This window comes from Antennarius striatus, chromosome 8 (assembly GCF_040054535.1).
Source record: "Antennarius striatus isolate MH-2024 chromosome 8, ASM4005453v1, whole genome shotgun sequence".
Taxonomy (NCBI): Eukaryota; Metazoa; Chordata; class Actinopteri; order Lophiiformes; family Antennariidae; genus Antennarius; species Antennarius striatus.
Genome location: NC_090783.1, coordinates 21,825,481 through 21,852,700, shown reverse-complemented (window position 1 = coordinate 21,852,700; position 27,220 = coordinate 21,825,481). Strand labels below are relative to the sequence as shown.

Here is a 27,220-nt window from a genome sequence, read left to right as displayed (position 1 = left end):
AACAAACACAAATGAGAATACAAGCATGGGGAGAGAGGAGAAACTCTGAGCTCAGTGGCATCCAAAAGAGGTACATTTGACTTTCAAATACTAGAGGAGAAAGGGCGAACGGCCAGTCGAGTAATTAATAATAATTTTACTGACTGATGAGCTTTCTAAAAACGCTGCATGAGACACAGTGAGAATGAAAGGAAAAGAGGGAGGTAGGGGTGGAAATGGATGTGGATGCTTTTATCTCCTAATAAGGTGTTCTGCCTGGAGCCCAGACCCTGCTAGATGACCTCTCTCCACCGGTTGTGGTGCCTGGAGACTGTCTGTGTACAGTATACACACTACCCACATCTGAGTGTGTCGGTGATGGAAGAGAAGACATAACCATCGTAGATCAGGAGAGGGGAGAAGACAAATTAAATAACAGTGTCTACTGAAGTTGAAAGAGTTGCAGACACACTGTTGCAGATTTGTATTCCACACATTTCCTTCTTGTCTCCTACATCACTCACATATTCCCTTAAACCAAAAGGTCCTCCTCCTCTTCCCCATGAGGTGGTTTTATTGCACCTGACCATTCTATGATAACATTAAAAAAGCATATCAAGGTCTTGAGGTGTTGTTTCATTTCTCAGCCCCTCAGACAGAAATGAGAATTGATCAAAAGCCTTAAAAAGAAGCCTTGCAGGTGTAATTGATCGAATTTCAGAAAATCACGCTCCACACAGTTCATCCAACTATGTCATTGTGGGATGAAAACTGCTTAGTCTGGTCTTTAACATTGATAATACTATTTTTTTTTATCACATTACAGTAGCGAACTCTCAGGCCATTAAATACCCAGCAAGGTTTTTCGCATTAAGGGGCACAGAACATGGAGTACAACCACTCAAAAGGCCCTTATATCATCCATCAAGTGGCCATTATCGTCCCTGTCTGAAAAGATAACCATGTTCTGAATAGCCATGAGCCGCTTCAGTCTAACATGTGCTGACAGAAATAGACAGCATCACAGGGAATACTTTTTTTTTTTTTAAACTCCTATTGCTCTCTCCCTGCTCCCCTGCTACCAAACCAACCATCTCCTGTAACCGTAATCAATCGGCCTGTTTTCCAGCAGAGGGGTCAGATCACTCACTGCTGGACATTCACCAAGCTGCCCTAAAAAAAACACCGTTCACAAATTCCACCTAAAGAGAGCATGATCAAGCTTTAGAATATTATATTTATGGGGACATTTTATGCTTTAAACTGTTATTTTTGTGGATATAAAATGTCCACATAGTAAAGCAGTAAGTCCAGCTAAAAATAGAGTTTCCTTTCCTACACCTACTTCTAAACTGAGGTTTGATCTTGAAAAAAGTAGGTCAAAAATCACAGTTATGAGTCTGCATTTACACAGACATCAACTTCTGAAGATGGCCATTATGCATCACCTGTGTAAATTTGAGGGGGGAGGGGGGCAAAAGGTTTGTTGGAAGACAGCTTTTGCTGGATATTTTTACCAAGAGACCATATTTTTTCTTCATATTTCTATCCATAAAAGGGTCAGTGCAAAAGGTAAGAGCTCAACACTGGAGCTGCTCTGTTGTTGGTGCAACAATCCAGGGAAGTTTTCATCTGTTCCCATCTGAAGAGGTCAAGGGTCACTGTTATTTTTGAGGGAAATGTCGCAGGTGTATTGCTCCAACAACTAGAAATCATTTCATTGAACTCCCTAAGACTATTCTGGTATCTTTACGACACAATCAACATGGGCCAGTAACGGTCCCAGCATGATGGGATTGAAACTGTGGCCTGACCTCAGCCTGCTTCAATCATGCTTTACTTTTTATGTAACGGATTAGTCACATTACACATTTTTTGTGCCTCTGGCTTCCTGAAAATGTTACTGTTTTGTGTTTATATCTCATCAGGTTTCAGAGACGTGTACCTAAAAATTTATACAGCACGCCGTCGTTCTTCGCGGTTAATGCGTTAAAGGAACCACACGCGATTAACAAATCCGCTATGGTGCGACGAACTATTTATCTTAGTATTTACAGTAATTTAAACATTTATGAACCCTTCCCATACTGATATTAAACCACCTTGTATCTGTATTACCTTTTCCCACACTCTGATAGACTGTTTAAAGCACTTTTGTGTCTTACGCAAGTCGGAGAGTCAAAGAACGTAGCGCAGTTCCGGATGCTGTCAGCCAATAGAATGAGAGTACGGTATCATGTGATCACCTTTCATAAATCTGCGATGAGTACAAAAGTTGAAATTTGACCTTGACCTAGTTTGTGTGAAAGAGTTTTAATGTGCTGGTCTTTTTACAGACATGTTTTTTAGTGCGTCTGTGCTTGGACGTGATTGTGTGCGGTGATGTGTTCAGGGGGCCATTTCAGCCATATCTTAATTCATGTTACAGTGCATCTGCTGTCTGCAACTGTAGCTCAGATCAGATTATTTCAATTCCAGGGAGAGGAAAGAAATTGACCATACCTATGTAGCTTGAAATGAATATGATCCAGTCTCAACAGCCATGTCAACACCAGCTGACACAGCAATAGAGCACACATGGACAGAAACACAGCTCTGACAATCATCTGTCCCCAGTTAACCTACAGCCTAGGTATCAGTGAAGGTAACAAGCATCAATCCTATAGGAATCAATGAAGCACTAATCATATTGATTTAAATGCATTGTTGTTTCAAAGTGAAACAGTTGAATAAATCTACCTGTGTTCTCACCAATACACCCATGACACCTTTACTGCTCATATGTCGAACAAAAATATGGACAGATCGACGGCTTGTATCTCAAGTAACTCAAATGTTGAGCAGCGCGTATGTCAGTGCTTCTCAATTATTTTCTGTTATGCCCATCCCAGCAAGAAGAAAACAATTTGCTCTCCACCACAACTATAAATAATATAATTTTTCTATAAAATTGTTATAAGTACAACTCTATCCTTATTAACATTAAAGAAAACAACAAAAAATATAGTTCAATTTATAACAAAGAATAATTTAGTAACATTATTTTTAGATCTATAGCAGAAAAGATTTTAAGTGCCTGCAATTAAAAAAAAAACCTTGTTTAAACTTAACCTTTTTGACCAACTTACTGCACCATTTGTTAATGAAATCAAATAGAATCAAATAGAATTAAATAAAATCTATAAATAATAAATTCAAATTCAGTTCAGCAACATTAGCTGAGGAGCACAATATATAAAACACCTTAACCTACAAAACAAAAATGAACAAAACAATTTGTACTGACTTTTTTTCTCTTTCTTTTTTTTAATCAAAATGAGGAAGTCGGGATTAGTGAGCACGTTAATACTCTGGGCACGGTAATAAACTCCCTGCGCACACCTGATAATGAGAGCGCCACTGCAAACTACTGTAGTGGATGTGCAGTTACACTTTATTCTAGTATGGCAAAAAAAAAAAAAAGCATTATTATCCAGGGTCATACCCCCCTCCCCCCATGGCATTGTACCACTATTTGAGGAGTGCTGGTGTATGTCAAGGTAGGACTATAGACCAATTATTATTGCAAATAGCATTTAGTGACATTTTCTTCCTACCAAAAAACACCTACTGATTTTTTTTTAGAAAACCACAACCAAAGGTATATATCCTTGACTGTATTCACTCATTACGTCCAACAATTGAACATACCCTGCGTGTCGTCATTGTGCTCCGTGGCCTGCACAGCTTTGCGTATTTGCATGCGGATTATGTCGATTTTGGTCTTACTGTCCTGCAGCATCTGCTGGGCTGTCTGCAGCATCTTCTTATCCTAGTCAGAGCAGAGATGGAAGCAGGTTGGTCAATATTGTGAAACAGGAAGAGAAGAGGAAGCATGAGAGCAACGTCAACTGGCAAAGGTGAAACAATGCTGCATTAAATAAAGGCATGAAAAATTGGAAGCAATCAAAAGGTCGAGATGTTTGCATAATGGATGTGTGTCTCAGGCTACACATACTAATGCATCGCCTGAGTCAGCATATTGTAAGGGTATGGATAAAGAAGTTGCTAACAGACACATAACTGTTAGACAAGAGGACAAAGTGGTATAATATGAACCATAATCTATAAAATATAAATTATATTAGCCTTATGATTAATATGTGCATGTGTCAGTCACCGCCCTTTACCTTGGTAGATCCATTAGAGTAGACGGGGATCATGTTTTCAACCCCCTGTTTGACCTTGAGCTCAATGTTGAGCTGCCTCTCCAAAGCAGCAATCCGTTCTCGGTGAGCAGAAGTCCGACTGACTGCCCCGGGAGACTGAGGACACTCATCTGTCGAGGAAGGAAATGATTGGAAATTATATATATAAAGGGTTAATAGGGTGTACGCTGAATCATAATTACTGTCAAGAGAGTTTCTTGTAATGTGTGATAATGATAAAGTTGCACTCATTCCCAGTGCAGGGGGTGTACAGGATTATACCCTAGAAGATTATCACTGTTGTTCAAACAATTTGAACTCCACCAGGATCAGATTGATACACGCACTCAGAAACATTACGATATCATTTGCATTTTACCCACGCTATTCTCATGCAGATCATAAATTTTTTTGCATGCAGTTTGTGTAATTTTTGCAAGAAATCAGATGCCTGTTTCGCTCTTTGAAACAAAAAATCTTTTCACACCAGACAAGATTGTTACTGGTCATCATTAAAAATTATGAGGAATGTTCCACTTCCTAGATAAACATTTCAATCACTCTCTGTCATAACTGTTTCAAGTAGCAAGTCAAAAAGACCTGGGTTGAAAAGAAATGGATTTTGCCTTAATATTGTCTAACTGGTACAAAACCAAACACTGCAACAAACTAATCTCTCACCAATTCCAAACATGTTGGAGACAAACTTAAGTCTGAGACAACAGGGGTGACTGCTTTTCAAGATACATACCTTTTTTCTCTTCTCCACTCTTCACTACAATGTGGGCATCCAGTTCTTGCAGCTGAGCGTGGAGGTTGTCCAGCTTGCGGTTGGATGATCGTAACTGGCTGTCCACCTGGAGGCAAACATTATGGAGTTAAGAAAAAAGGAGAAACGCTGCAGGTAACGCAGCGTCCTTGTGTGAAAATAGAGTATTGGAAAATCTGGTGTGCAGCAATGGACCTATTAACATTTTTCCTTCAATATTGTACTTGCTTAACACATAGTTCAATCTATTAAAGCATAGAAGATAATATAAATGATGTGATAACTTGTTGAAACCAAAGAAAGCTGCTTTAATGGCATTAGGTAATCTGATCCTTTCCCTGTTTTTCTGTTTACTGTCCTCTTCCTATAGCGACTTGCACACAATCAGACTTTGCTTTAAAGACTGATGTTTTCTACAGCCTGTATGAAACTTTCCAACTTCCGCTCACATAAAGTAAACTGGAATTTAGCTCCAAAATGTGTGTCTGAATGTCTGTCTGTCCTCATAATGTAGAAATGCATGCTCAGTGAGCCTCTGACCGAGTAAAGGAAAGGTCAAACATTGATCACATGATGTTTTAAAAAAAAACCCTGGGAGGAAGAGAGCCTAACATAACAGAAACCTACCCAGTTCTAGTAAACTGGTACGTGTGACAAATCATTTGTCCTTGAATTGTTATGGATAAAAAATATAAGGACTTTGATTTTTTAAATGAAGAGTGCTTCCATGCCATTATCCTGGTATGTCTGGACTGTTATGCTTTACTGATAGAAAAGGCTTTCTCTTTACGGTATCTTTTTGAAGTTTTTTTTTTCTTTAACATTTCAATCATTAACAACTCACTGGAAACCTGTCTAAAGCTATACAACACAAAACATCTTTATGTGTACTAGCTTGGAATAAATGAAATAAGGAAGAACAAGTGGATGAGGCATTTCAGGAGTTCAAAGGTTTCTGACCTGTTGAGCATTTCTCTTGTCAGTCGTCGCCCTGCGTAGGTTCTCAGCTCCCTCCTTGATTTTCAACTCCTTACGGATCTCCCTGCGAATCCTTTCACGCTGCTCATCGAGAAGTTGCTGGACACTGGAGTCCGAGAAGTCAGAGTTCTGGTCCAGACCGAGCTGCTCCAGAACCGACAGCCCACCTGGGTCACTCTGCACACAAGAGCAGGACAGCAAAAATAAAAAGTCAGGCAAGTCTTTCCTGTGACAATGCAAGACATAAGTTTTAACGTCCAGCCTGGGTAGAGGAGGTCAACAGAAGAGGGAGACATGGCGGGCAGGATACAGCAATCAAAGGAAAGAGACAGAAAGACATGACTGTAGTAACAGCAGATGAAAAAGGGCAGAATCAGACCTACAATGAAATTACTAGTAGGACTTCCCAAATCCAACCTGGGTACCAGAAGATCTTAAGGGTTGCTAATACCACTTTAGACTGTCAAATGGGTAGGAACTCAAGACTAAGCGCAAACATCCCAACAAATCTAATGGCTATCGTCTCCTCTTCTCGTGAACACATCCTAATCCAAGTAAGAAACGTCTTCAACATATTAACCCGAAGGAAAAACACAAGCGTACAATTAAACACAATAAACAACTGTGCTACAGTGTCTCTAGCTTCGACTCATTTACCTCGCCTTTTGAAAAATTTGCTTCTAGCTGATCGACAATTTGCTACAGCCTGAAATCGGGACACTCACAAAGCCTGACACACAATCAGGAAGCCGGCAGGAGAGAGAGAACGAGAAAACGCAGCCATTATTACAGGAAAACACAAATGAAGCAAATAGCGTTTCACCTCTGAGCTGTCCTCATCTTCCTCATCACCATGCCAACACATGTTTCACCCAAATGTAACGACCTCCCTAAAAAAAGCTGGAGGAACAGAAATCGTTGGTACACTCCAAAAGCTTGGCCAATGCAACACTGAATATGGGAGGAAAAGAACTCTATAAAGAGATAAAGAGAGGGAGAGTTAAGTGAGAGAGGAGGGGGGAACGCCTCCTGAAGAGGATATCCGTCCCGACACCAAGCTGCTCAGGCCTTTCCTGTTTCCTCTGAGATTTTGTTGCTGTCAGTGGACTGAGACACTGAGAAAAGAAGGACTCTACAGATCAAAAACACCCTCAGGCTTGGTGTTTTAGTAAATCACTCCTCAATCTATGGCGTTAAACTTGTATAACATCAAGTCTAACCCAGCTGCTGATGTATTCTCCACAGATCTGACTTAGAAGTGAGCCGTTTCTTTGCTTCTTTCTTGCATTTGGGTAATAGATATAATCTCAAGGGTGGAAACTAGGAAAGGATGCGTTTTCTAAGCATTTGGACCAAAGCCAGAGAATAATACTTGGTTCCATTCTTGCATTTTTCCATTGGGCAACAAACCCCCAGTGGTGAGTCTCCTTCCTCCTCCACAAACCCAGTTGCAGCCTTGCATGAATATAGTGGAACATCCATTTACGATCAGCATGGAGGCGGCACGCTCATGCTAACCCTCTGATGACGTCTAGATACCAAGCATAAAGTTCAATTAACCAATTCAACTCATGGGACATGTGTACTTCTACTAGTTGACCTTCTCTCTTTGTTGTTTGACTTAATCACATCCATTCAGTAGAGCATGAACACAAAGATGAAGTGCTCATCCAAATTAAATTAAAACACTCGTAGCCTCAGGGGCGGCAGTGGCTCAGCAGAAGAGCAAAACGTCTTGAAGACAGGATCGCCCAGCCATCGGGGGTTCGAATCCCGCTCCCGCCAGAAGGACCATCGGAGTGTGAGCCGACTGTGGGAGGCGTCAGCTCACCTCCCAGCCACTGCCGAGGCGCCCTTGAGCAAGGCGCCATTCCCCCTACAAGATGCTCACTGGGGCGCGACCCTCGTGCGCGACCAGTCACTCTGCCTCCTTGTACCCCTGTATGTCCTCTTTATACTAACTGCATGCCTACAGGCCCCTAGCGTGTGCTGTGTTCTGGGGCCTGTAACCGCTGTGTGTCTAACTAACACATATATATGTACATGTGAAGTGTGATGTGTAAAAAGAATTTCCCCAACAGGGACAATGAAAGTAATAGTTATTATTATTATTATTAGATGTCCAACCTTCTCAAAAATGGCTTTTAGATGGGCGTTGTGACTGAACAGCATAATGTGACTGCTGATGGTTACTTTAGGATAATTGTAGGAGCCTTCCATACACCACAGTGAGCAATCTGGTATCAGACCAGACTGTTTTGACCCAACATGTTCACTCGGTGGCCACGATAGCAGATCCAGTTAAAGTGTTGAGGCCTACGACCCACTGGCCGATGAGTGGCATGAACTACGGGTTGATCGTAGCTCATGCCAAGCAAAAATTACTTGTAAAACATGTGGAGATAAATCACAGAGAAAGAAAGGAGACATTGAAGACTCTTGTTTAATGCAATCTCAAGGGTGGCTCCATGCAGGCAAGCAAGCAAAAATACACACACCTCAATGGCAGAGATAAGTCTTAATAATTAAGAACAGTAAATTGTTTCAAAGTAATGTGTGAGCAGGTCTTTACAATGACCTTTCGCTGACATGGTTGTTATGTGACAAAAGCACGTAATAACAGTTACGGAGAGGGGGGAGGATACGACAGGGCACCTAACTTCAGCCCAGTTGTTGAGTCAGTGTAACGCTATGAAGATGGCGGCAGCTACCAGGAATGAATGATTCATCTCGTGCTGTTTATTAGTGAACCAGCCCAGGGAGGAACAAACGGCAATGTCCATGAAAGTAATGACCAGGTAATTCAGGAGATAACTGCACTAGTGAGGCTTATTCAATCAGATGGAGCAGAATAACAAGCTCCGGGCTGGACTGAGACAGAACAAGGTTTATATAGTGCAGCATAGATTCACTTTTTCTAGGACAGTAAAGGAAACAATGCGTTGATAATGTTTGATTAAAATTTTTTTTAAAAATCACTGAATTTTTTTAGATTACATCAGATTTTTTTCAAGTAGTTTTGTAAATTCAAATATGAAGAGGACTGAGCAAACATCATCACATTGTGCAACAACTAGGACCTGAATCCTAATATCACATTCAGGGTGAATGAAACTGATTTGTGTAAAAACTGAAGAAGACATCTCCCAAACTGTCTATACAGTATTTTCTGCACTATAAGGCGCACCTTCAATGAATGACCTATTCTAAAATGGTTTTCATATATAAGACGCACTGGATTATAAAGGTGCACAGTCGGTTTTTGAGAAAATTGATGGCTTTTAGGTGTGCCTTATAGTGTAGAAAATACTGTAATTCACACATTTATTCTTGCAGCACAGAGGGCCTGAGACAGAATTTCTGTATTCCCTTAGGTATTTCTAGAATTTCACATTAATAACAATAAAGAAACCGGTAGAAACCCCCAAATGCAACGCCTGTAGCCATGGGTATCACTGATGTGGAAGCATAAAAACAATATCGACTGTACTTGCCAAAGCTTCTCTCCCAAAACACACAAAAGCAGAGTAAACAGAACCATGCAAGGAATTGCTCTCCTGGATTTACTGTAAATGCACAAATAATTTCCTGTGTTTAAATACAACACAAGCCAGTTTGTGTCATTGTACTAAAAAAGACGCTGCAGGAGAAAAGCATTTCCTCTGCCCGCCAAACTGACAGTGAGTAAGTTGAAAGACGGTGTCACAGACAGAGGCAACTAAAAGCAATTAAAAAAAATTTTTTTTTTTTTAAAAGGAAAAACCTTGAAGCACTACGACTTCCTCTGAGGACACTGCAACATATCTGTTGTTACTGCAAACGGTGAAGGAACATCCAAACAGAAAAGTGTGATCATCAGCCAAAAAATATGTAGACGAGACTGGCAAAGAAAACATGGCAAAAGCCTGTTTGTCAAGTCACACTCATGAATAGGACAGAGAAAATGAGTGTGAGAAGTAGTTAGCCAAGGGCTGATGGGGAGGTGGGGGGCAGATGAGACTTACAAAAAGAGAGCAGCATGGGGACAGGAAGAGAGGGAGGAGAGAGACAGAGAGGGTCACAAGGTTGAAGCAGACAGAACAGACAAATAAGAAGAGAAAGATGGAAGGAGGTAAAAACTGAAGAGAACCAACAATGACTCAGAAACCAAATCAGGACCACAGCAGTGCCAAGAGCTCATCAGAGAACTGTACTTCAAGTCATTGTGGTCTGACTGAGTCCTTTGTGTTTGTGTAGAAATAACAAAATATGGTTACAAATTCTGTTTAAGTGACTGGTAGTGTTGGTAAAGCCCACGGAGAGTATGCAGGATTTTCCGCACGATAAGGTGCACCTAAAAGCTTTTCATTTTCTCCAACACCAACAATGCACCTTATACTCCAGTATGCCTTGTATAAGGAAAATTTTTTAAGATAGGCCATTCATTGAAGGTGCGCCTTATAGTCCAGCGCGCCTTATAGTCCAGAAAATACTATAAACACTTTTAGTTGGCAAATAATTATTTGAAACGTTGCATTTTTAATTGTCAATAACTTGTTTATAAAACAAAATACAAAAGGGGCTGAAGCATAAAACATAACAGCAATGTCCAATCACATTTAAGTCAGTGTGCTTTAGAAATACCTTATGAAGTCAATATTCGGAGTGACTCGGACAAAATACTTATATATATCCTTAAAAACCGGCTGCATACACCTTTGAACACAATGAAGACAGAATGAGGAATACAGTCTGGTCCACCTCTGTAACGACAGCAAAAGGTACCGGTACTAAAACAGATTTGTGTATCAATGTGCTGCAGTGCAACAGTGCAAATGGGTGTGATGTTGTGGGAAACGCGTTCAGGTGTGAAACCTCCCCAACCCAGGAGATTTAACTACACAGCAACAACAGGAAGTCTGTCATTTGAAGAACGCCGCATAGAAGACGAATGATAAACTGGGACGGTTGTGAAACATTAGCTCTTGGTTTCTGTTGCATTTTTTTGTCACACTGAATTATCCCCAGAGGCGTATTTGGAAAAGGGGAAGCAAGCAACGGCAACTCTGTTTTATTTAAACACGCAGATGTATTTGAACTAGCAGGGGAAAGACCCTCAGCACCGCAGCCCTCAGATGCCTTTCAACCATCAATCAGCTCATCCAGGTAAACTGGTCAGAAAGTCAATCATCCAATCAAAATGCTGTTGGAAGAGGTGACAAACTATTGATGAAGCAAGTTGAAGCAATGCACGTTAGCGCCAAGTGTTAAAATTAATTCACGAGGGAATTTTTTTTTTTTGGACATGACAATATTTGTAAGATATTTTTATTCATAGAAGATAGAGTGAGCAGAAACTCCTGCTTCTCATCTTCTCATGACACTCCGATGTAACACACACACACTTCTGCAAGAAGATGAACACCAGAACAGCGCAGAAGAGGAAAGCAGTCGTTAGTGTAACACTGGAAAAATGGACTGGTGCATCCGGTATGCTGTTTAAACAGGGAGGAGGATAAAGAAGGTGGAGAAGATACACATCTGCAGTCGTTTCACCCCAACTTTAAACACTCTTTCATATACGTGAACCGCAATATGAACAACGAATGAACGTAGTACCTAATTTCACTTTGAAGTTCACATCTGAACAAAATGTAAATATTCTAACAATATTCTTAAAGTAACTACACTCACAAAAACAAGTGTAACAGCTGACAGTGATTCACAGTTCACCTCCACCTCTGGTGGTTGTACTACGTTACCCCAAGTCACTTGCCTACCCAAAGTTTAGAGGAAAAATTCTGAGAATTACATTCTCTAAAATGACGGAAAATGTGTCCGGAACATGAGAGACTTGCTCGAATGTGATAATATTTTACCTATAAGAGTATCTCTAGATCAGGAACTGAAACTACACAAGTCGTTACAGCAGATGATAAATCAAGGGAAAAAAAAAAAAAAGACTCTGGTGCCGTCCGTGCTCTAGATAACTGTCTGTCTGGTATGTGTGTTGTTAGAATGAATGTGAGTGTGTGTGTGAAAGCAGCCCATGTATAAATGTGTGGGTAATTGCTCTGACAGGTCTGTAATATCTGCCTAGATGAGCTTTATCTAAAGACGGCCCTGCAGAGCTGCACCAACGACTGTAATCTGTGTGTGTATGAGTGTGTACTGTATATGTGTAAGTGCATAATTACACTAAAGCAAAGAAAAAAAACCGGTCTGCATGGCTGATCTACTGCCAACCATAGATGTGCTCTCAATTGGACTTCGTCATTCCTTGCTATGAAAAGCATTCAAATAGATATCAGCTGTTATTAGATCTGTTCACCAATGAAGGTCAAAAGGGTGAATAAACTTTCACCTGGAGTCTAAACACCTCCTTCACACTGTTTTTTTTCTGCAGGAGAAAGGAAATGTGTCCAACACACTGTGTGTGCATTTGTGGCTGAGTCATATAAAGAAAACATCTGGTGCTCATTCCTGAGAAGCCGTGGTGATGACAGCATCCAACTGGGCTGCACCGACGTGGAGGAGGAGAAGGGATGGAGGGAGAGGCAAACCACAACCTGGGAGGGTCGGATGGAGCGTTTCGGTGTCTGTAGCAACAATATATCTTCTCGATATTAGACTGATCTGATCTGCATGACGGGCGATCAGTATAAATCTGTCATCATGAAGTTTAAGACAAGACTGTGAATCAACAGAAGCATTGTGTTGCATAGAACAGTAGTGTTGGGAGCTGCAGGACAACACCGTCGTAGAATGGGAACAATTATAAAGATATTTTTTAATCTTATTTTTTAATCTTATTTACAAAGTTCACCATATTAGCTTAAAATGTTAGCATACAGACAAATAATTTGAGATGCGAACTTTAGCGCCAGCCAATTTTTTGTTTGACATGAGAGTTAAATCGGAGATGCAAGCTGTGTTTTTGTTCTTTCGTTGGCGGATGGCTACAACACTGAGAACAAATCTCGTTCTTTCCCATTTATTGTTCACAGTGTGGCTGCATGGGTCCATAAAACAATGTTAAGAAGAAAAGAATGATTTCTATTGAACTGAAGCAGGAGATAATTTTTAAAAAAAAAACAAGTTGTGGAACTGACAGGGCAGTACGACCACATCGATTCTACTGTTTAACTCGCTGCTTCATCCTGCAGGAGGGACAACAGTCCTGACCCACAACTCATCCACATACCTCTGGTGCAATGTTTAATAAAAAACAGACAAAAACCAACAGAAAAACTTCAAATTCATTTATAATAACTTAGTTCTCAATTTTCTTCAATGTTTTTTTACTTGGAACATCCATTTATCAGTTAAATAAAAAGCCCACTGTGATTAACAGGACTTCTCTCTCGGAAATTAACATGTAATTGCTTGGTTCTGTTCAATATGGATTAAATCTTGCTCAGTTCAGAACGAGAGAGAAGACAGCAGCAGAGAAGAGGGAGGAAGAGGCAGAGGCAGAGTAAACATTCTTGACCATGAGACAAAGGCCTAGAATGCCTCTGAACAGAGACAGAGCGACGAGAGACAGACAGACAAAGAGAGAGACAGAGAGAGAGGGAGACCGCAACCAAAAAAATGCTAAAAAAAAAAACCAGGTGGTGGAAACGGGGAGGGTGCCAGAGGCTGATGGATAAAAGAGCATCCCATAGACTCACACATCAGACACGTAAAACACAGATGGGCATAAAAATGGTTCACCGGCTGGCACAAACTACACGATTCTGAACATTCAATCGACTTCGAAAACATCCAAATCGTTTCCCAATCAGTATTTGATCAAATATTTATTTTTGGACAATATTTTTAAAAGCACACTCCTGTGACCTAAGCCTCTGGACATCCTTCAGCTCTGAAGAGAAAAAAAGAAAAAGGATAAAACTGCAAAGCAGGAGTGAGTGTGACAGTCAGGGAGGGAACGACGGAGGAAGGGGCAGATGACTGGAGGAACATGGGAGGAGACAGAAGTGGAGGAGGGCTGCCAAGGATTCACAGTCTAAACACCATGAGACCAGCTAAAATTACAGAATGCACAATGATGACTTTTGCAATATGGGTTTTTGCTGCTTTTAGGTTTTCAAATAAATTTAACTCAAGCTCAGGTTGAGTTTCAGCGGCAAGTTGAAACTTCTAATGTGTGTATTTGGCGCAGAAGCTGAACGTATGTTTGCAAGTGCAAAATAATTTGAGTTTCGAGAGCAATCCAGGTCATGAAAATCAAACAAAAAAACCCACATATGAATTAAAGCTGAATGTGTGTAAAAAGCATTGGTGCATTATGATAGGTGTGGCAGCAGAGACCAACGTGGCAGGTCTGTTTCTGTGAGTATGTCTACAACACGTAGAGAAACAACATTTAATCAACAGCAGTCATTCTGTGGTCACGGCTGGAAGGACACTAGACACGACTTTTGGCACAATATCCACCACATGCTTCCGTACTGAACCACGGTCGACAGGAACAAGGAAGTTTTTACTGGAAGAAATATTATGTTTTGTTTCCTTAGATAAAACGTGGGTGTTTACAAAAAAAAAAAAAGCTACATTGGTCCTACTAAGTCTTTGACTGATATTTCATATACACTCAACATCTCAATTCAGAAGGCAAATAAATGCTGGTGATGAAACAACCCTTTTGCTAATCCTTTAACTTTCTGCATCTGTCAAATGTACCCAGAAACCAAATTCAACATCTGCAGTCTGGGCCGAGCAACAAACAAGCCGTTTTCACATTCTGATTGACAGGCTACATCTTTTGGCATTGCCTTGTTCGACAGGTTTCTCTTGGGTAGGTCTTAATCGGGTTAAATGAAGTGTTTGGTGATTGTGGGTAGGTTTGGTCCTGACTCAATGACTGGATTGATTTGAGTGACAGTTAATCAGTGGGAAAGGAAAAGGCTTTTCAATCCAATCTCTCATTACATAAGCAAACATTATTGCCTAACCTGAATTAAATGTCCCGAGTCTAACACAAAAAAAGGTGATATGTAAATGCGGTTATGTAAGCGCTTTCAAATCAGCGTTAATAGGGCAGAAAAACTATGACCTCACTCTATTACCAGCTGTTGCCATAACAGCGTAGCCTCCAGGTAATGCACCAGGATACACCTGTCTCCTTGTAGTCCTATAAGCCATCTATTTGTTTAACACACCCTCTGTGTTCAGGCTTGTCGATGTGAGAATGAGCACGACCTGAATGAGGGCAAAGCCAGCTGTCAAACCGACTGAGTGTTAAATATCTGAAGGGAATCTGGGAGCTCGGGCTGCAAGAAAAAGACAGCTCACTCCTAAGACAGGAAATAAAGATGGCAGAGGAATTTATTACTTCATTTACGAACTTGAATTGGTCAAATTAATTTTTTACAGCACATCAACCTGGAAGAATTTACCAAATGGACATGTGTTTGACAAGTACGTTCTTTCCTTACATAACAGGAATGGAACCTTCAGGATCGATCATTTCTTGTGAGAAACAGCCCTTCTTTGGGCTGAAGTGAAACCAACAGTGGTCAGTTACAATGATGGTCATATCACTGGGAGCACACTTGCCTTGTGGAAATGTAATTGTCTTCATAGAGATGGATGTGGAGCCACAAATCTAACCCTTACTGGACATGTATTAATGTCCAAGTCCCTTAAAGAGGCTTTGATGCGTAAAACTTCTGGATAGAAGGACATGTTTTCTCAAAATTAATTGCAAATACACCTGGAATATTTGACCCTCATATGACAGCAAATAACATAAAAATATGGCTAATAAAATTAAAAATATGGCTAATTTCAAAACATAAACTGTAATAGATTTCAATTTTTTTTAAAAACTACATAAAACAATAAATGGCATAGTGGTGTAAACATACAGCATAAAGTTCCATTGTTCAAACAATGGTTGCTTCCTTCCGTGGGCTTGGCTCATGTCTTCATGTCTTCCAAGGAGAAAAGTTCAACATTAAAGGAAAATGTTGAATAAAAAAAGGTCTTTCCACATCTTGAACTGATTGAATTCAAAGTGCTTTGACTGGGACTCCACCCAGCTCCCCAACCTTCTCCCCAGCCTGTGTGCTCAGCAGAGCCGGAGGGCCTCCCAGAAGACCAACTGTTATCAGTGTAACTTGATCTCCAGCCCATTCTAATGGGAGGGATTGTTTGTGGGCAGACTTGAATAACTCCCATAGCCTATTTATATCTTTGAAGTCTGTGTTTATGTCGACACACACAGACACACAAACACAAACCGTTTCAAAATGTATCCCCGACTTACGAAACCCAGCAAATTCATCCCTATGCAGAGACCAGATTGGCGCATGAGATGAATAGTAAGACATCAGTGAAGTAACCATGTTCACCAAGTATGTGGTGTGTTAGACTGATGTCTGATGAACAGCAAATGCTCATTATCTGCACTGGAGGGCAGCTCCTGAGGACCGGCCATAGTCAGAAGACAAAACAAGACGGAAGGTCGTACAAGGAGGTGGTAGAGGAGAGCAGCTGCATAGCTCCACAACAGACGGGCAACAGGGTAGATCACTTTTCATTTAACTGCAGAATTGACTGTTGCTGGTTCATAACAATTCATGGTGATTTTTGTCAGGATCTCCTAAAGACAGAATGTTTCCTTACAGCTGTAGAGTGGCAGTCAAAGGAAGACTTAAGCATGCTATATGCGACTATTTTCATTTTGTGGAAACAGTTTAGCACATTAACGGCCGCCACTGGAAATGTGAAGCTCTTCATCACTATGCAGTCGCTGTGAAAAATCAGCCAAAGAATTACAAATCATTTAATGATGCCAGCAGACAAGGACTGTTGTTGCCCCTGGTGACGATTTTTTTGGGCTGTTGTAACCACTTTTCTCTGTGGTGGTAACCACTTTTGAAATTAGAAACAGTCTCTGTAGGCCTCTCCCTCAGGGTGAAATCATCTACTTGAGGTTACAATCAAAGAACAACTTTACAGTCGTTGCAAGTGAAGTTTCAGCCTCAGTGGCCTTCAGATTTCCCAAAGACGGTTAAGCCTGGCTGAAAAAGAAGCAAAAACTTCAATGACTATTTGGGATGAAACAGAACTGCAAAAAAGGTGACAAGGCAGGGAAGTGGGTGGGTGAGAGATATCGTGTCTGCAGTCACCTTTTGACAGATTCAGGCATTGGAATTCAGCGTATGGTAGCACTGGAGCATTGTTACTTTCATTTTAAACAAAGAAATAATCTTTTATATGAGGTGAAATTTTGGGTCAACATTCCTGCCAACTACATCCATTTGCTGTAATTTAACTTTTTTTTTTCTGAAGGGCTGAGGTGACCACATCCTGTCACCGATCACTCTATATGGCCACACAAAAAAAAAAAAACAACCTCAAAAAGCAACAAAAGATTCTTTGGTGGATACAATCTAGCACTGGGGAAATTCCATCAACCTGCCTCTTGTGCATCTCTTCACCGAAGACTGTAAAACTGTCTAGAATTCAAACTTTCCCAAGACTCATTCTTGTTGGGGACCACAATTGTGCTGATTCTATTCTGACCACCAGGGGCTTTCCAAGGTAAAACTGACAGTAAGGACAGCCTATAGGGATGAGAACAAAGGACTGGATTATTTCCATAGATTACACAGACTAACCATTTTCCAACCCTTCATGTCCACAAAAAACATTTTAGTATTCTTACACAAGAATTGAAAAGCACAGAAAGCTACATGTTCTTTAAAATTCAAGTCTGGAACCATCACCAGGAGCAAGTTGGCCTTAAACAACTCTTGACCCTTGTTGACAGAATGTCTGGCTTGAGAAAAAAAAAAATACTCAGTCCAATTTAAAGTCTACTCCCACTTTTCTCAGACCAGCTCCAGAGTGGGTTAAGCAAGCTGAGTGGCTGTTTTAAAAGCACGGCAGCGGTGAGCGATGGGGCTGGGATCGATCCATGTGGCCCCGGGGCCTCTGCCATAATGAGCAGGGGTCAAGGGTCAAGGTATGTCAGAGTGCAAGGCTGCTGGTGTTGACATGCCAAGCCGGAGCCCACATGAGACAAAAAGTAAGGAATCACTACTGTTATATAACAAAACTTCAAATGACTACAGCCAGGGAGTGGTCGCAAATTCGGACAGTTTCAGCCGGGGTAACCTGTATGGCCCCTTAGGATGGAAAAACAGTACAGGAGGACCTACCCTGACCTACTTGTTCCTGCACATCCTTCTGAATTTTCCATCCCTCTCAGTGCTGCAACAGAAAGCTGGTGAGATTCACGGGGTAGAGTACTACATGATGTCATGACAGCTTGTGAGCTCAGTGTGTGCTGGCCACTGTGTGCGCCTAGGGAGAAGGAGGGGTCCATCTGATAATGGAATGCCGGGGTACTTTGTGATGAGGTCATGAGAATTTTGGGCTATTTGCACAGAAAGAAGGAGAATTGTAAATAAAAGATGCAAAAACGAGGCAAAATCTACAGAGATACATCTGCTTCTGAGCAACGCCGCTGGCACCTACTATGGAGTACAACCCAAAAAGGAACAATGGGCTTTGATTTTTAATACAAAAAACATAAACAACACATAGCTGTACAACACAGCATGAGGATGGGCAGCTGGGTTGGCTGGTGAGGGTGTGGTCAGATGAGGAAAATGAACTTGCACTGAACTGAATGTAATCTGGGCTGCTGGTGGGACACAATACAACCTATTGTTCTGCCGCGGCTGTACAGCCTCATCATCAGCATAACGCCTGTTACACCACCCCTTCCCTCATCCCTCCACCGTCAGGCCCAAGCACAGTCTTACCCCCAGCGGAACTATTCCCATCAGAGCAGCAGTGATCCGGCGACAGCAAGGCAAAGGCAGCGAACTGCAAATGGTTGGCCCCAATGCACAAAAACTTGACTCATTCATACATGCATGAAAACAAGTGAGAGAGGGGCTTGAACTAGTTCATCAAAAGTATTTCACATAACAATCCAATGCCATCACAAAAGTTTGATTCGGAGGACAAAAAAATAACTGCATCACAGTTCTTGATACTTGGACAATAATGTATGAAAAAGACAATGAATGAATTTACTGTTGTTTGCCACACTCATTGAAAAATAGAAAAAAAAAAGATCAGGGTAAACCCAGTCTACACTGTCTGCTTAGCATAAAGTACCAGAGTCACTACATTAGCAAATAAGGGAGCATCTGGCCTGAGGCGTATTTTTCCCCCCTATGGGCATTAGCAGTAACCAAAGAATGAATAAATAAATACAGCAGAAACAAAGATTAAAAAAAAATAATGATAACAATGATAACACTGTACTGGATTTTTTTAGTTGCACAGAACAATTTCAAATAAGCAACGAACTTCCTTAACGGTTAAATATGTCAATAGTAAACAGTTTACTAGCAACTTCACCATATCAATTTACAGTGCTATGATACATCAATAGAATGTATAAAACCTACTGTGTCCAACACCAAGAAACAACTTGACCTTTGGCTCATCAGAATTCTGCATCATGACTGTAAGGACTCCAAACAAATAAATACTATTGACTTTTCTCCTTGATTTCTCTCAATATTCAGCCGCTGTCAGACGGCATTAAGTTAGTGATGGTAAATGTTTTATGATGGAATTTATCCAAAGGTCAGACAGCATAGACCCCTCAGTCTTTAGAGCCAATGTGAGGTCATGATCATGTGTTACAAGTATGAATGCAGCATTATTCATGTGACAGAAATCATCATATGACTGGAAATACAGGGCATTTTATTACACTGAGGGGCCTGAAATAAGTGAACAAAAAAAAAAAATAGAATGGGAATGTTATCTCTGGTTCCAAGTCTCCCATTGCTAACTGTTCCTCGATGCATTACTGTGGATTACATCTGCCTATATGACAACATGCCAGTGCAGAGAAAAGCCTACTTTAAGCACATAGTTCTCTCCTTACGTCACAGTAAGGCTTATGGGAGGAACTCCTATGCATTCTCTCCAGTGTTCCACTGTCAGTTGTGTTTGTACGCGTTTGTCTGTATGTGCATTTGAAAACATGTTTGACAAGTTTACATAAAAATTAGGGAATTGTGTCCCAGCTGATTTGCAACAGGGATGACGTGCAACAGATCACAACAATTGAGATATGTAAATGATTAATGACGTGCCTTCATTAGTTGATTGACTGATAGTGGCAAATATAGTTAAAAAATTACAAAAAACATCTCTTATCAAAGTAGTTAATTAAAACTCTGTTGGTCAAACACTGATCAATTGATTCTTTTACTTCTGACCGGAAGAACCCTGAAAACATCCTTTCTAGCTCATTTAAATGTTGTGTCATTTTTGTTGCTTCACTTTAATAATCAAGAGGAAGCACAAATATTATTGAACCAATAGTGGATAGCTCCAGCAATCAGCAGGTAGGGCTTTAGTCGCCAGGCAACCATAAATCATCTGAAGAAAGACGGAGAATATCATTTCTCACATTCTGCTGAAAAAAATCAGACAAGGAAGGAAAAGAAAGACTGAATCGGTAAAACGGAAGATAAATGCCCCCCACCCACCCACACACTTATACACACACACACACACACACACACACACACACACACACACACAAACACTCTCTTTTGTCAGAAATCTCATCACTGCTTCTGAAACCCTTTCATGTTTCACTCCAAGCACATCCACCTTAATCAAATAACATCGAGCTTAAACAGCAAAAGAGAATGCATGCCTGCAGAACACACACACACACACACACACACACACACACACACACACACACACACACAACACACACACCAAACTGCACGGCAGAAAGAGCCTGCAGTCTTAAACTGTGTGCAACTCTACACCTGCATCTCAAATGAGCAGACACACACACTGACATCAGTCTGGCCAGCTCCAGTGGAACAATAGCTCTGCAAATGAATAGGTATGAAGTTCATGAGGATGATCTTCTCCTATATTCCCTCTCACATCCTTTATTTAACATCGCTCAAAGCTGACACTCCAATACAGTAGGGCTAAGACCAATTACCCCAGTAAATATGTGAATCTTTTGCCCTCAACAACTCCAGCCAGTAAAATGCTGAGGAGTCTTTTGTCCTGCTTGCTGGTGTTTTCTTGGAGCAGTCATTTCCTAAAGGGGATGTGTGTGTGTCCAAGTGCTGTTCTTCATGATGAACTTACTGTACTTAACCCTATGTGTCTCAAGTCATACATTATTTACATATGACACTATCAATTTCCAGTTTACTGAATCGGTGGGATTCCTCAGGTCCTGGCCCCCACAGCAGCAGGAATATTCCACTCACCCATCCACCTGAATTTACATGCAACACTACCAAAACCAATTCAGAATAGATTCTCATCAAAAGCGATTATTTGCTCTCAATGTCATTTTGATGTGTGGCAAATTTTAATCCATGATCTGTGAGGGACTTGACATTTTTTCTGTGGTTTCATCCAAAGAGGATGAGATGGAGAGCACCCTGGAGCGTCGTGACGTAAAAGGTCACATGTCAATACAGAAAAAAATTATTGATGACATCATAAAAGCAGGTTGAAGGAAATTAAACATTATCCACTTACTTGTATTGAGTCGTTCGCCATCGTTGTCCCTGTTTTCAGTTAATTTCACAGAAAGCTGTTCACAACGTTTTGTCTCCTTTTAGTGATTATATATAAAGAAATAAATAAAAATGATGATTTCGGCTATTTGTCCTGTTTGGAAGTATCGTAACTTTACGCAGCGTGTTGACAGGAGACGGTCAGGAGGTAATCCGCATTGTGAGCGTCCCGAGCCGCGCCTGCGTTAAACCTCCCGTTGCGTTTCAGCGTTTTAAATCCACATTAGCACAAAAATGTCACGAACATAACAAATAATTTGGAATCTGCACGTTTAAAAACGGACAAAAACCGATGACATGAGGTCCAAACAAAAACAACAACAACAAAACTATTCCGCTCCGGAGCGTTTGTGCTCATTCAGTCAGAGCCGTACAAGGATCCACCGACAGCTGTCGTCTTTCGTGTCCTGTTGAACGATGAGACACTCGGGGTCAAAATGAAACCAAATGATAAGAGAGCTCTTTCCTCCTTTTTTCTTTTTTTCCTCCTTTTTTCCCCTTTCCCGGTAACATCCGTGAAACGTGAACAGGCTTCGGTGTCTGGTTGGTATCACATGCCACACACAACAAGCCGCCGGTCAATCCCTCCCGAGCTGCTGGAACAGCCAGAACAAGAGACGGACAATAGGAAGCTCAACAGTCCGTTTCAAACCCCGACTGGCTGAAGTCACGCAGAGAAAAAGCCCTCTTCTTCTTCGTTGTCCCACGCAGGATGGGTGAAACCTTCATGTCGTTCCATTCTAACTGCTGGTAAGTGACGGGAGAGGTGCGCCCGCTTTGTAAGCTAGCACTGCTACGCGCTCTCGACGCTCGGGCAATGCCGCGCGGCCACTCATTGGTCCAGGTCTGGGCACCGGGGGCGCGCCCTGCCGCGTCACGTGACCTTCACTCGCTGTCTCGTCAGCGGTTCGATATGCAGCAGAGTCGGTTTTCATGTATGATGGTGAAAATATTCTTTACCCTCCCACACTTTGAAGAAACACTCACATTTAAATAGTTAAAAACATTTTAAAAATATTTTGCATAGTGATATTTTTTTCAAACTCACTGATCTCCAATTTTTTTTCTTTGTCAAGGACCCTCATAGATTCAAAATACTGTATATTAATAACTTCCAATTTGAGATTATTTGGTCTTAAGAAGCACATTTTATGACATTTTATTCAATTTAAGGTCTAATGTTTTTTAAAAAAAATCTTTACAGTCAAGATCAAACTAGGATCAGTAAAAACATCCATACATCCTATATGCTGTGACTACTCTGTTTTCTATATTTGTTTTAAATTCCAATAAATGTAAAATGGGAGCTGTCCTGTCAACTGTTTGGATAGATCGGGTAAAGTCCAGAGCAATGGATACTGCTTAAACTTATACCTAAGAAGAAACTGAAAAAAGGTTTAGATGACATAAGTAGATATCTCCACATATCTTTGATAGACAATATGAGTTGGATCACATTTGGAAAACTTATTTGCATAATGAAAATTAGCTGTGACAGACAGGCAGGACAGAAGCAGGAAGCGAAAGAGGTGCTCCAGGGCACACATTACATTTTCTCCTGCATGAATTCCTAACTTTAAAATCTATGCTAATGACAATAAACTGATCACAATGTCACAGCAAACACTGAATATGATTGTACTTACGGTAAAGTGAAAGGAAGAACATCACTGTATCCATCTGTTGACAGTGTACATGTCAAGAGTTTCAGTGAAGCAAGAGCCTCTTTACCTCTACCAACGAGTGAAGGAGGTCATGTGATCATAAACATGTGTTTTTGTCCACACAATATCTTAAAACTTTGTCAATAGATTTTGCTCATATTTTGTAGATTGTGTGACAAGAAAGCATTCACTGAATCTTAAGGTAGCTGATATAATAAAATCCAGTCATTCAATTGGATTTTACACATCTGTTAAATGTCAGGATTTTCAAAAAAAAAATCTGGATACTTGTAATAAAATAATTCCAAATGTTGGGTGCATGTTTTCGGGATCTATATAATAGGTAAGTTAGGTGGATCCAGTATAGATGATGTCATCATCATGACACAACCCTGTTGTTGTTGTTAAAGGTTTTGGCCTACTGTAGAGCCCTTGAGGCTCCGTCGGTCCGACACATCCACATCCCCTTCAGAAGACTCATCCGGGGACTCCAGTGTGTCTGACAACCCTTGTTCAGTGGAATATCAATATATTACAAGCTTTTATTTTGAAGCTGTTGAAGAAAAACAGCCAACGGGGTCATGTCTGACCCCACATGTGTATCTAAGGTGGTTTTAAAATGTGGGTTTGAAGTAACACGTGTTGTTTGACCAGGAACTACTTTTTCTTTCCTGTGACCTTTTCCGCGCGCGGCGGGATTCGACCACAGGAGAGGAGCGGAGGGATCGAGGTAGGCTGACCGCTGGCTAGCATAGAAATTAACTTCTAACTACAATTATCTGCTATGCTTATTACAGTATTATAACTTTTTTTTTATTATATTATTTATTTGTTATATTATTTATATATACATATGTATTTAATTATCCAAAAGTCACAGTTGTGTTTTTGCTAAAAGTTAGCATCGGGGCTAGTTAGCAAAATAAGTTATTCCCAGTTAATAAAACTAGCAGGTGCACACTGTCAACAACTCATACAGGTTACTACCGCTGTAAAATAAGACATTCAGGTTGTTTTTTTTATTTATCCCCAGCAGTTGTTCCAATGAGAATAAACCCGATGGTGGACAACGTGGTGGATCGTGGAGGTCTGTCTGGTGTGGAGCTCGTTTCGGTCGGGAGATCCACGCAGCTCCGTTCGTGGGACCTCCCGCAGGAAGTGGGTGACGAGACAGCGATCAAAGGGGAAGAATGGCCTCAAATTACTGATCAAGGTGAGAGACTTCCCTTCCTCGCCACATGCAAATTGAAAAAAAAAAATTTAAAAAAGGTCTAATTTGTACTTGTCCACAAAATTTAAAGTCCTTTTTTTGATGATCCCGCATTTTGCAGCTTTTATTGAAGGCAAAAAAAAAAACAACCGCGGTGCGCAAACGTTTCAAATTAATCATCATTATTTGCATTTAAGATAGGAGCATACGGTTAGATTGTCTATTCTTTTATAAAAACGTACTAATAATAGTGTTTCTCCGGGCGCTAGAGTTGCTGGTTCCGCTGATGCTGCTGGAAGAAGCTGCTCTGGCGCCACCTGGTGGATCTGCAGCCTCCTGCGTCTGCGACGCCTGCAACTGTCTGGAGATCAACATCCTAATGATACAGCTCCAGATCCTCACGGACAAAGCGGATCACTTACAGAACAGCCTTAGCAACAAGTAAGATACTGATAAGTAATAATGCATTTGACTTTTCAGAGGAAAATGCTCTCTTATGATTGTCTGTTTTTATAGTCACAACCATCAGGAAAAAGAGATTTGTGCTGCTGAAGTGCCGCATTTCCTGTGGGAATGTCAGCCTTTCTTCAACCACCTGGAATCTACAGTCAGGAGCAATACCTTCTGCAGCGCTTTACCGTTAGAAATCAACACTAAGGTAGTTTTAAGTGATGGTTAGCGCAATTTATGTAAATATATTTCCTCACCAGTGGTTTGTAGTTGAACTGCTGGTTTTAGTGCATTAGTCTTGCATAAAATTGTTTAATTGTGATTACTTTTCTCTGTCAAGGAAGTCATGTTTTCACTAGTGTGTGTTTATATTGGTTTGTCAACTGCTGAATTTGGATAACAGGAAAAACAATATTTCTGGTTTTGTTTTGATTTAGCTCTTGAAATTCAAGCTACAGTGAATACCAGTTATGTCTTAATATAATTTCATTTTAAAAACAAATTCTATTCTAAGATTTTGGTGACTGAGAGTAAAATTTATGTTTGCTGTGAACTCGGCTGAGAGGTTTTTCTCTGCCTGTCGTGTGCAGCTGTTGTACTCCTCCCAGCAGCTGTCTGAGCAGTTGAAACAGCTGGTTTTGAGCTACGCAAGCCACAATCTCCTCTGTTTGGATGAGACGGCGGTGAACAGGTATGCACCTACTCACAGAGAGACGACACACATTCCTTCTAATGCACGTTTAACTTGTTTTGTTTCCAGTTGAATATTTTTGAAGGTTTTCCAACTTGTGGTGGAAACAACATGTAACAGTTGCACAACACACAGCAGAATAAATAATCGTCATTATTTAACACAGTAATTTAACTGTCAAAACAGGCGTAAACCTTTTCCATCAAACACACTTCTTGAGCAATAACAAACTGCTGTCACCACAGGAAGCACACAACCATCAGTGTGTAGACTGTAGCATTTGTTCCTGAGAGGACAAGAAGCTTTGAAGTCAAATGTTCCCAACATGTTGACCCTCTGAAAGTATTTAATGTTTAGTTTGAGCTCATGTAATGTTAGGTAGTTGTAAAATGAGCAACTTTATTTGCTCATTTTCTAGCCTGTAGTCATTTTGAGGCATGGCAATCGCCATGTTATAACTATATAAAATGAAATCAAGATTGCTTCACTGTTTCGAGCATATATATTTTAAGAAATCTTGTAGTGTATATTGATATTTGTCTATTTGACTTCTTTATGCTTATATTTTTTTCTACCTACCTCATGAAATACTAATGTTGCTGAAATACGCATTTTCACATCATCCGACTAAAGTGTCCCCTCTCTCCCATTTTGTTTTTTCAGTGTGTCACATTTTTGCATCGGCCAGTTTCAGCTCGGACAACTGAGGGTGTCCACATTCCTCTACTGCAGGATGACGCCATACCTGGCTCACGTTGACACCGGACTGTACAAATGCATGCGCTGGAAAGTGGACAGACTGACAGATGAGAAGCAGCAGCTGAAGAATAAAGATCAGGAGTGGGAAAGCGAGGAGGAGGAGGAGGAGGAGGAGGAGCAGGCAGCAGGATCAGTCGGCGACTCTGAGTAGTGAGTCTGGATAAAATCTCAAACCCATCTTCCATTCTTTTATTTTTCTGCTAGTACAGACAACTGTTATCTATGTCATGTTACAAATATGTCGCTGTCTTTCAGTTACTTCCTGTGCTGTGAATATAATTTGAACACACATGAAAATGAACACTGTAATGTGATGAAGACGTGGTCCATCGGTCAGTGGGTGCAGGTGCTGCCTGACCCCAACACAGAGGACATCTATGATTGGTATACTTTCATTTTAACTTGAGCTCTGTGTAGATGAAGACATTTTTTTTTCCTTGCTCAATTGATTGTGGGAGTTTTTTTTTTGTTTTTGTTTGAAGTATTCTTGTTCGTTTCAGGATCATATGTGAGGTTCCTCAGGGCAGCTACAAGAGCCTGGTGTTACTGGGCAGTGATGAGCCATCGAGCGTCAGCGCTACAGAGTCTCTGCTGCTGCTGCTGTAGCGGTGCACGTCAGAGTGATGTTAAAATGTGTCTAAAGCTAGTTGTTAAGAAAATACTGTATATGTTGTTGCATTGATGCCAGTTCTTAAGTTTCAACATGTTGTTTTTTTTATGGCTGTTCGAGCAAAAACAACTGGAATTAAAAAGCACATGACTGTAAAGTTAGCACTTTGAGCCAGGGAACTCCATTCATGACCGCCATGTTTGGTTTTGTTGTTCTTGTCACTTTAAAAGCTGAATGTCCTTGTGTTTTCATAATATACTGTGAAAATTGTTGACTCAGGTTATTTGAAATACTTCTCTGATTACTGTGTGTTGCTGTGGCACTACATACTTT

General features: G+C 40.7%; 2 protein-coding genes across 4 annotated transcripts in view; one reads left to right on the top strand and one right to left on the bottom strand.

Annotated features, from left to right (window-relative positions):
• The window catches only part of pkn1a (protein kinase N1a), a 33,423-nt gene extending 11,117 nt beyond the window's left edge, over window positions 1–22,306 (bottom strand). The window contains exons 1-5 of one of the 3 annotated variants that reach the window (XM_068321874.1): window positions 21,466–22,306; window positions 5,896–6,090; window positions 4,918–5,023; window positions 4,149–4,297; window positions 3,670–3,790 (exon numbers count right to left, since the gene is read on the bottom strand). In XM_068321874.1, the coding sequence (XP_068177975.1) occupies window positions 3,670–3,790; window positions 4,149–4,297; window positions 4,918–5,023; window positions 5,896–6,090; window positions 21,466–21,486 (592 nt within the window). In that variant the 5' untranslated portion in view covers window positions 21,487–22,306. Of the gene's footprint in view, window positions 1–3,669; window positions 3,791–4,148; window positions 4,300–4,917; window positions 5,024–5,895; window positions 6,091–6,736; window positions 6,871–21,465 lie in introns of those variants that run through there. The other 2 variants (XM_068321873.1, XM_068321876.1) reach the window with 2 other exon arrangements.
• A 1,920-nt stretch (window positions 22,307–24,226) lies between these two features.
• On the top strand, window positions 24,227–27,198 carry c8h19orf67 (chromosome 8 C19orf67 homolog). The gene is made up of 7 exons (XM_068322355.1): window positions 24,227–24,380; window positions 24,647–24,818; window positions 24,894–25,035; window positions 25,418–25,518; window positions 26,182–26,427; window positions 26,533–26,661; window positions 26,778–27,198. Exons 1-7 carry the CDS (start codon window positions 24,227–24,229, stop codon window positions 26,881–26,883), a joined length of 1,050 nt encoding a protein of 349 aa, XP_068178456.1. The 3' UTR covers window positions 26,884–27,198.
• The last annotated feature ends 22 nt before the right edge of the window (window positions 27,199–27,220 follow it).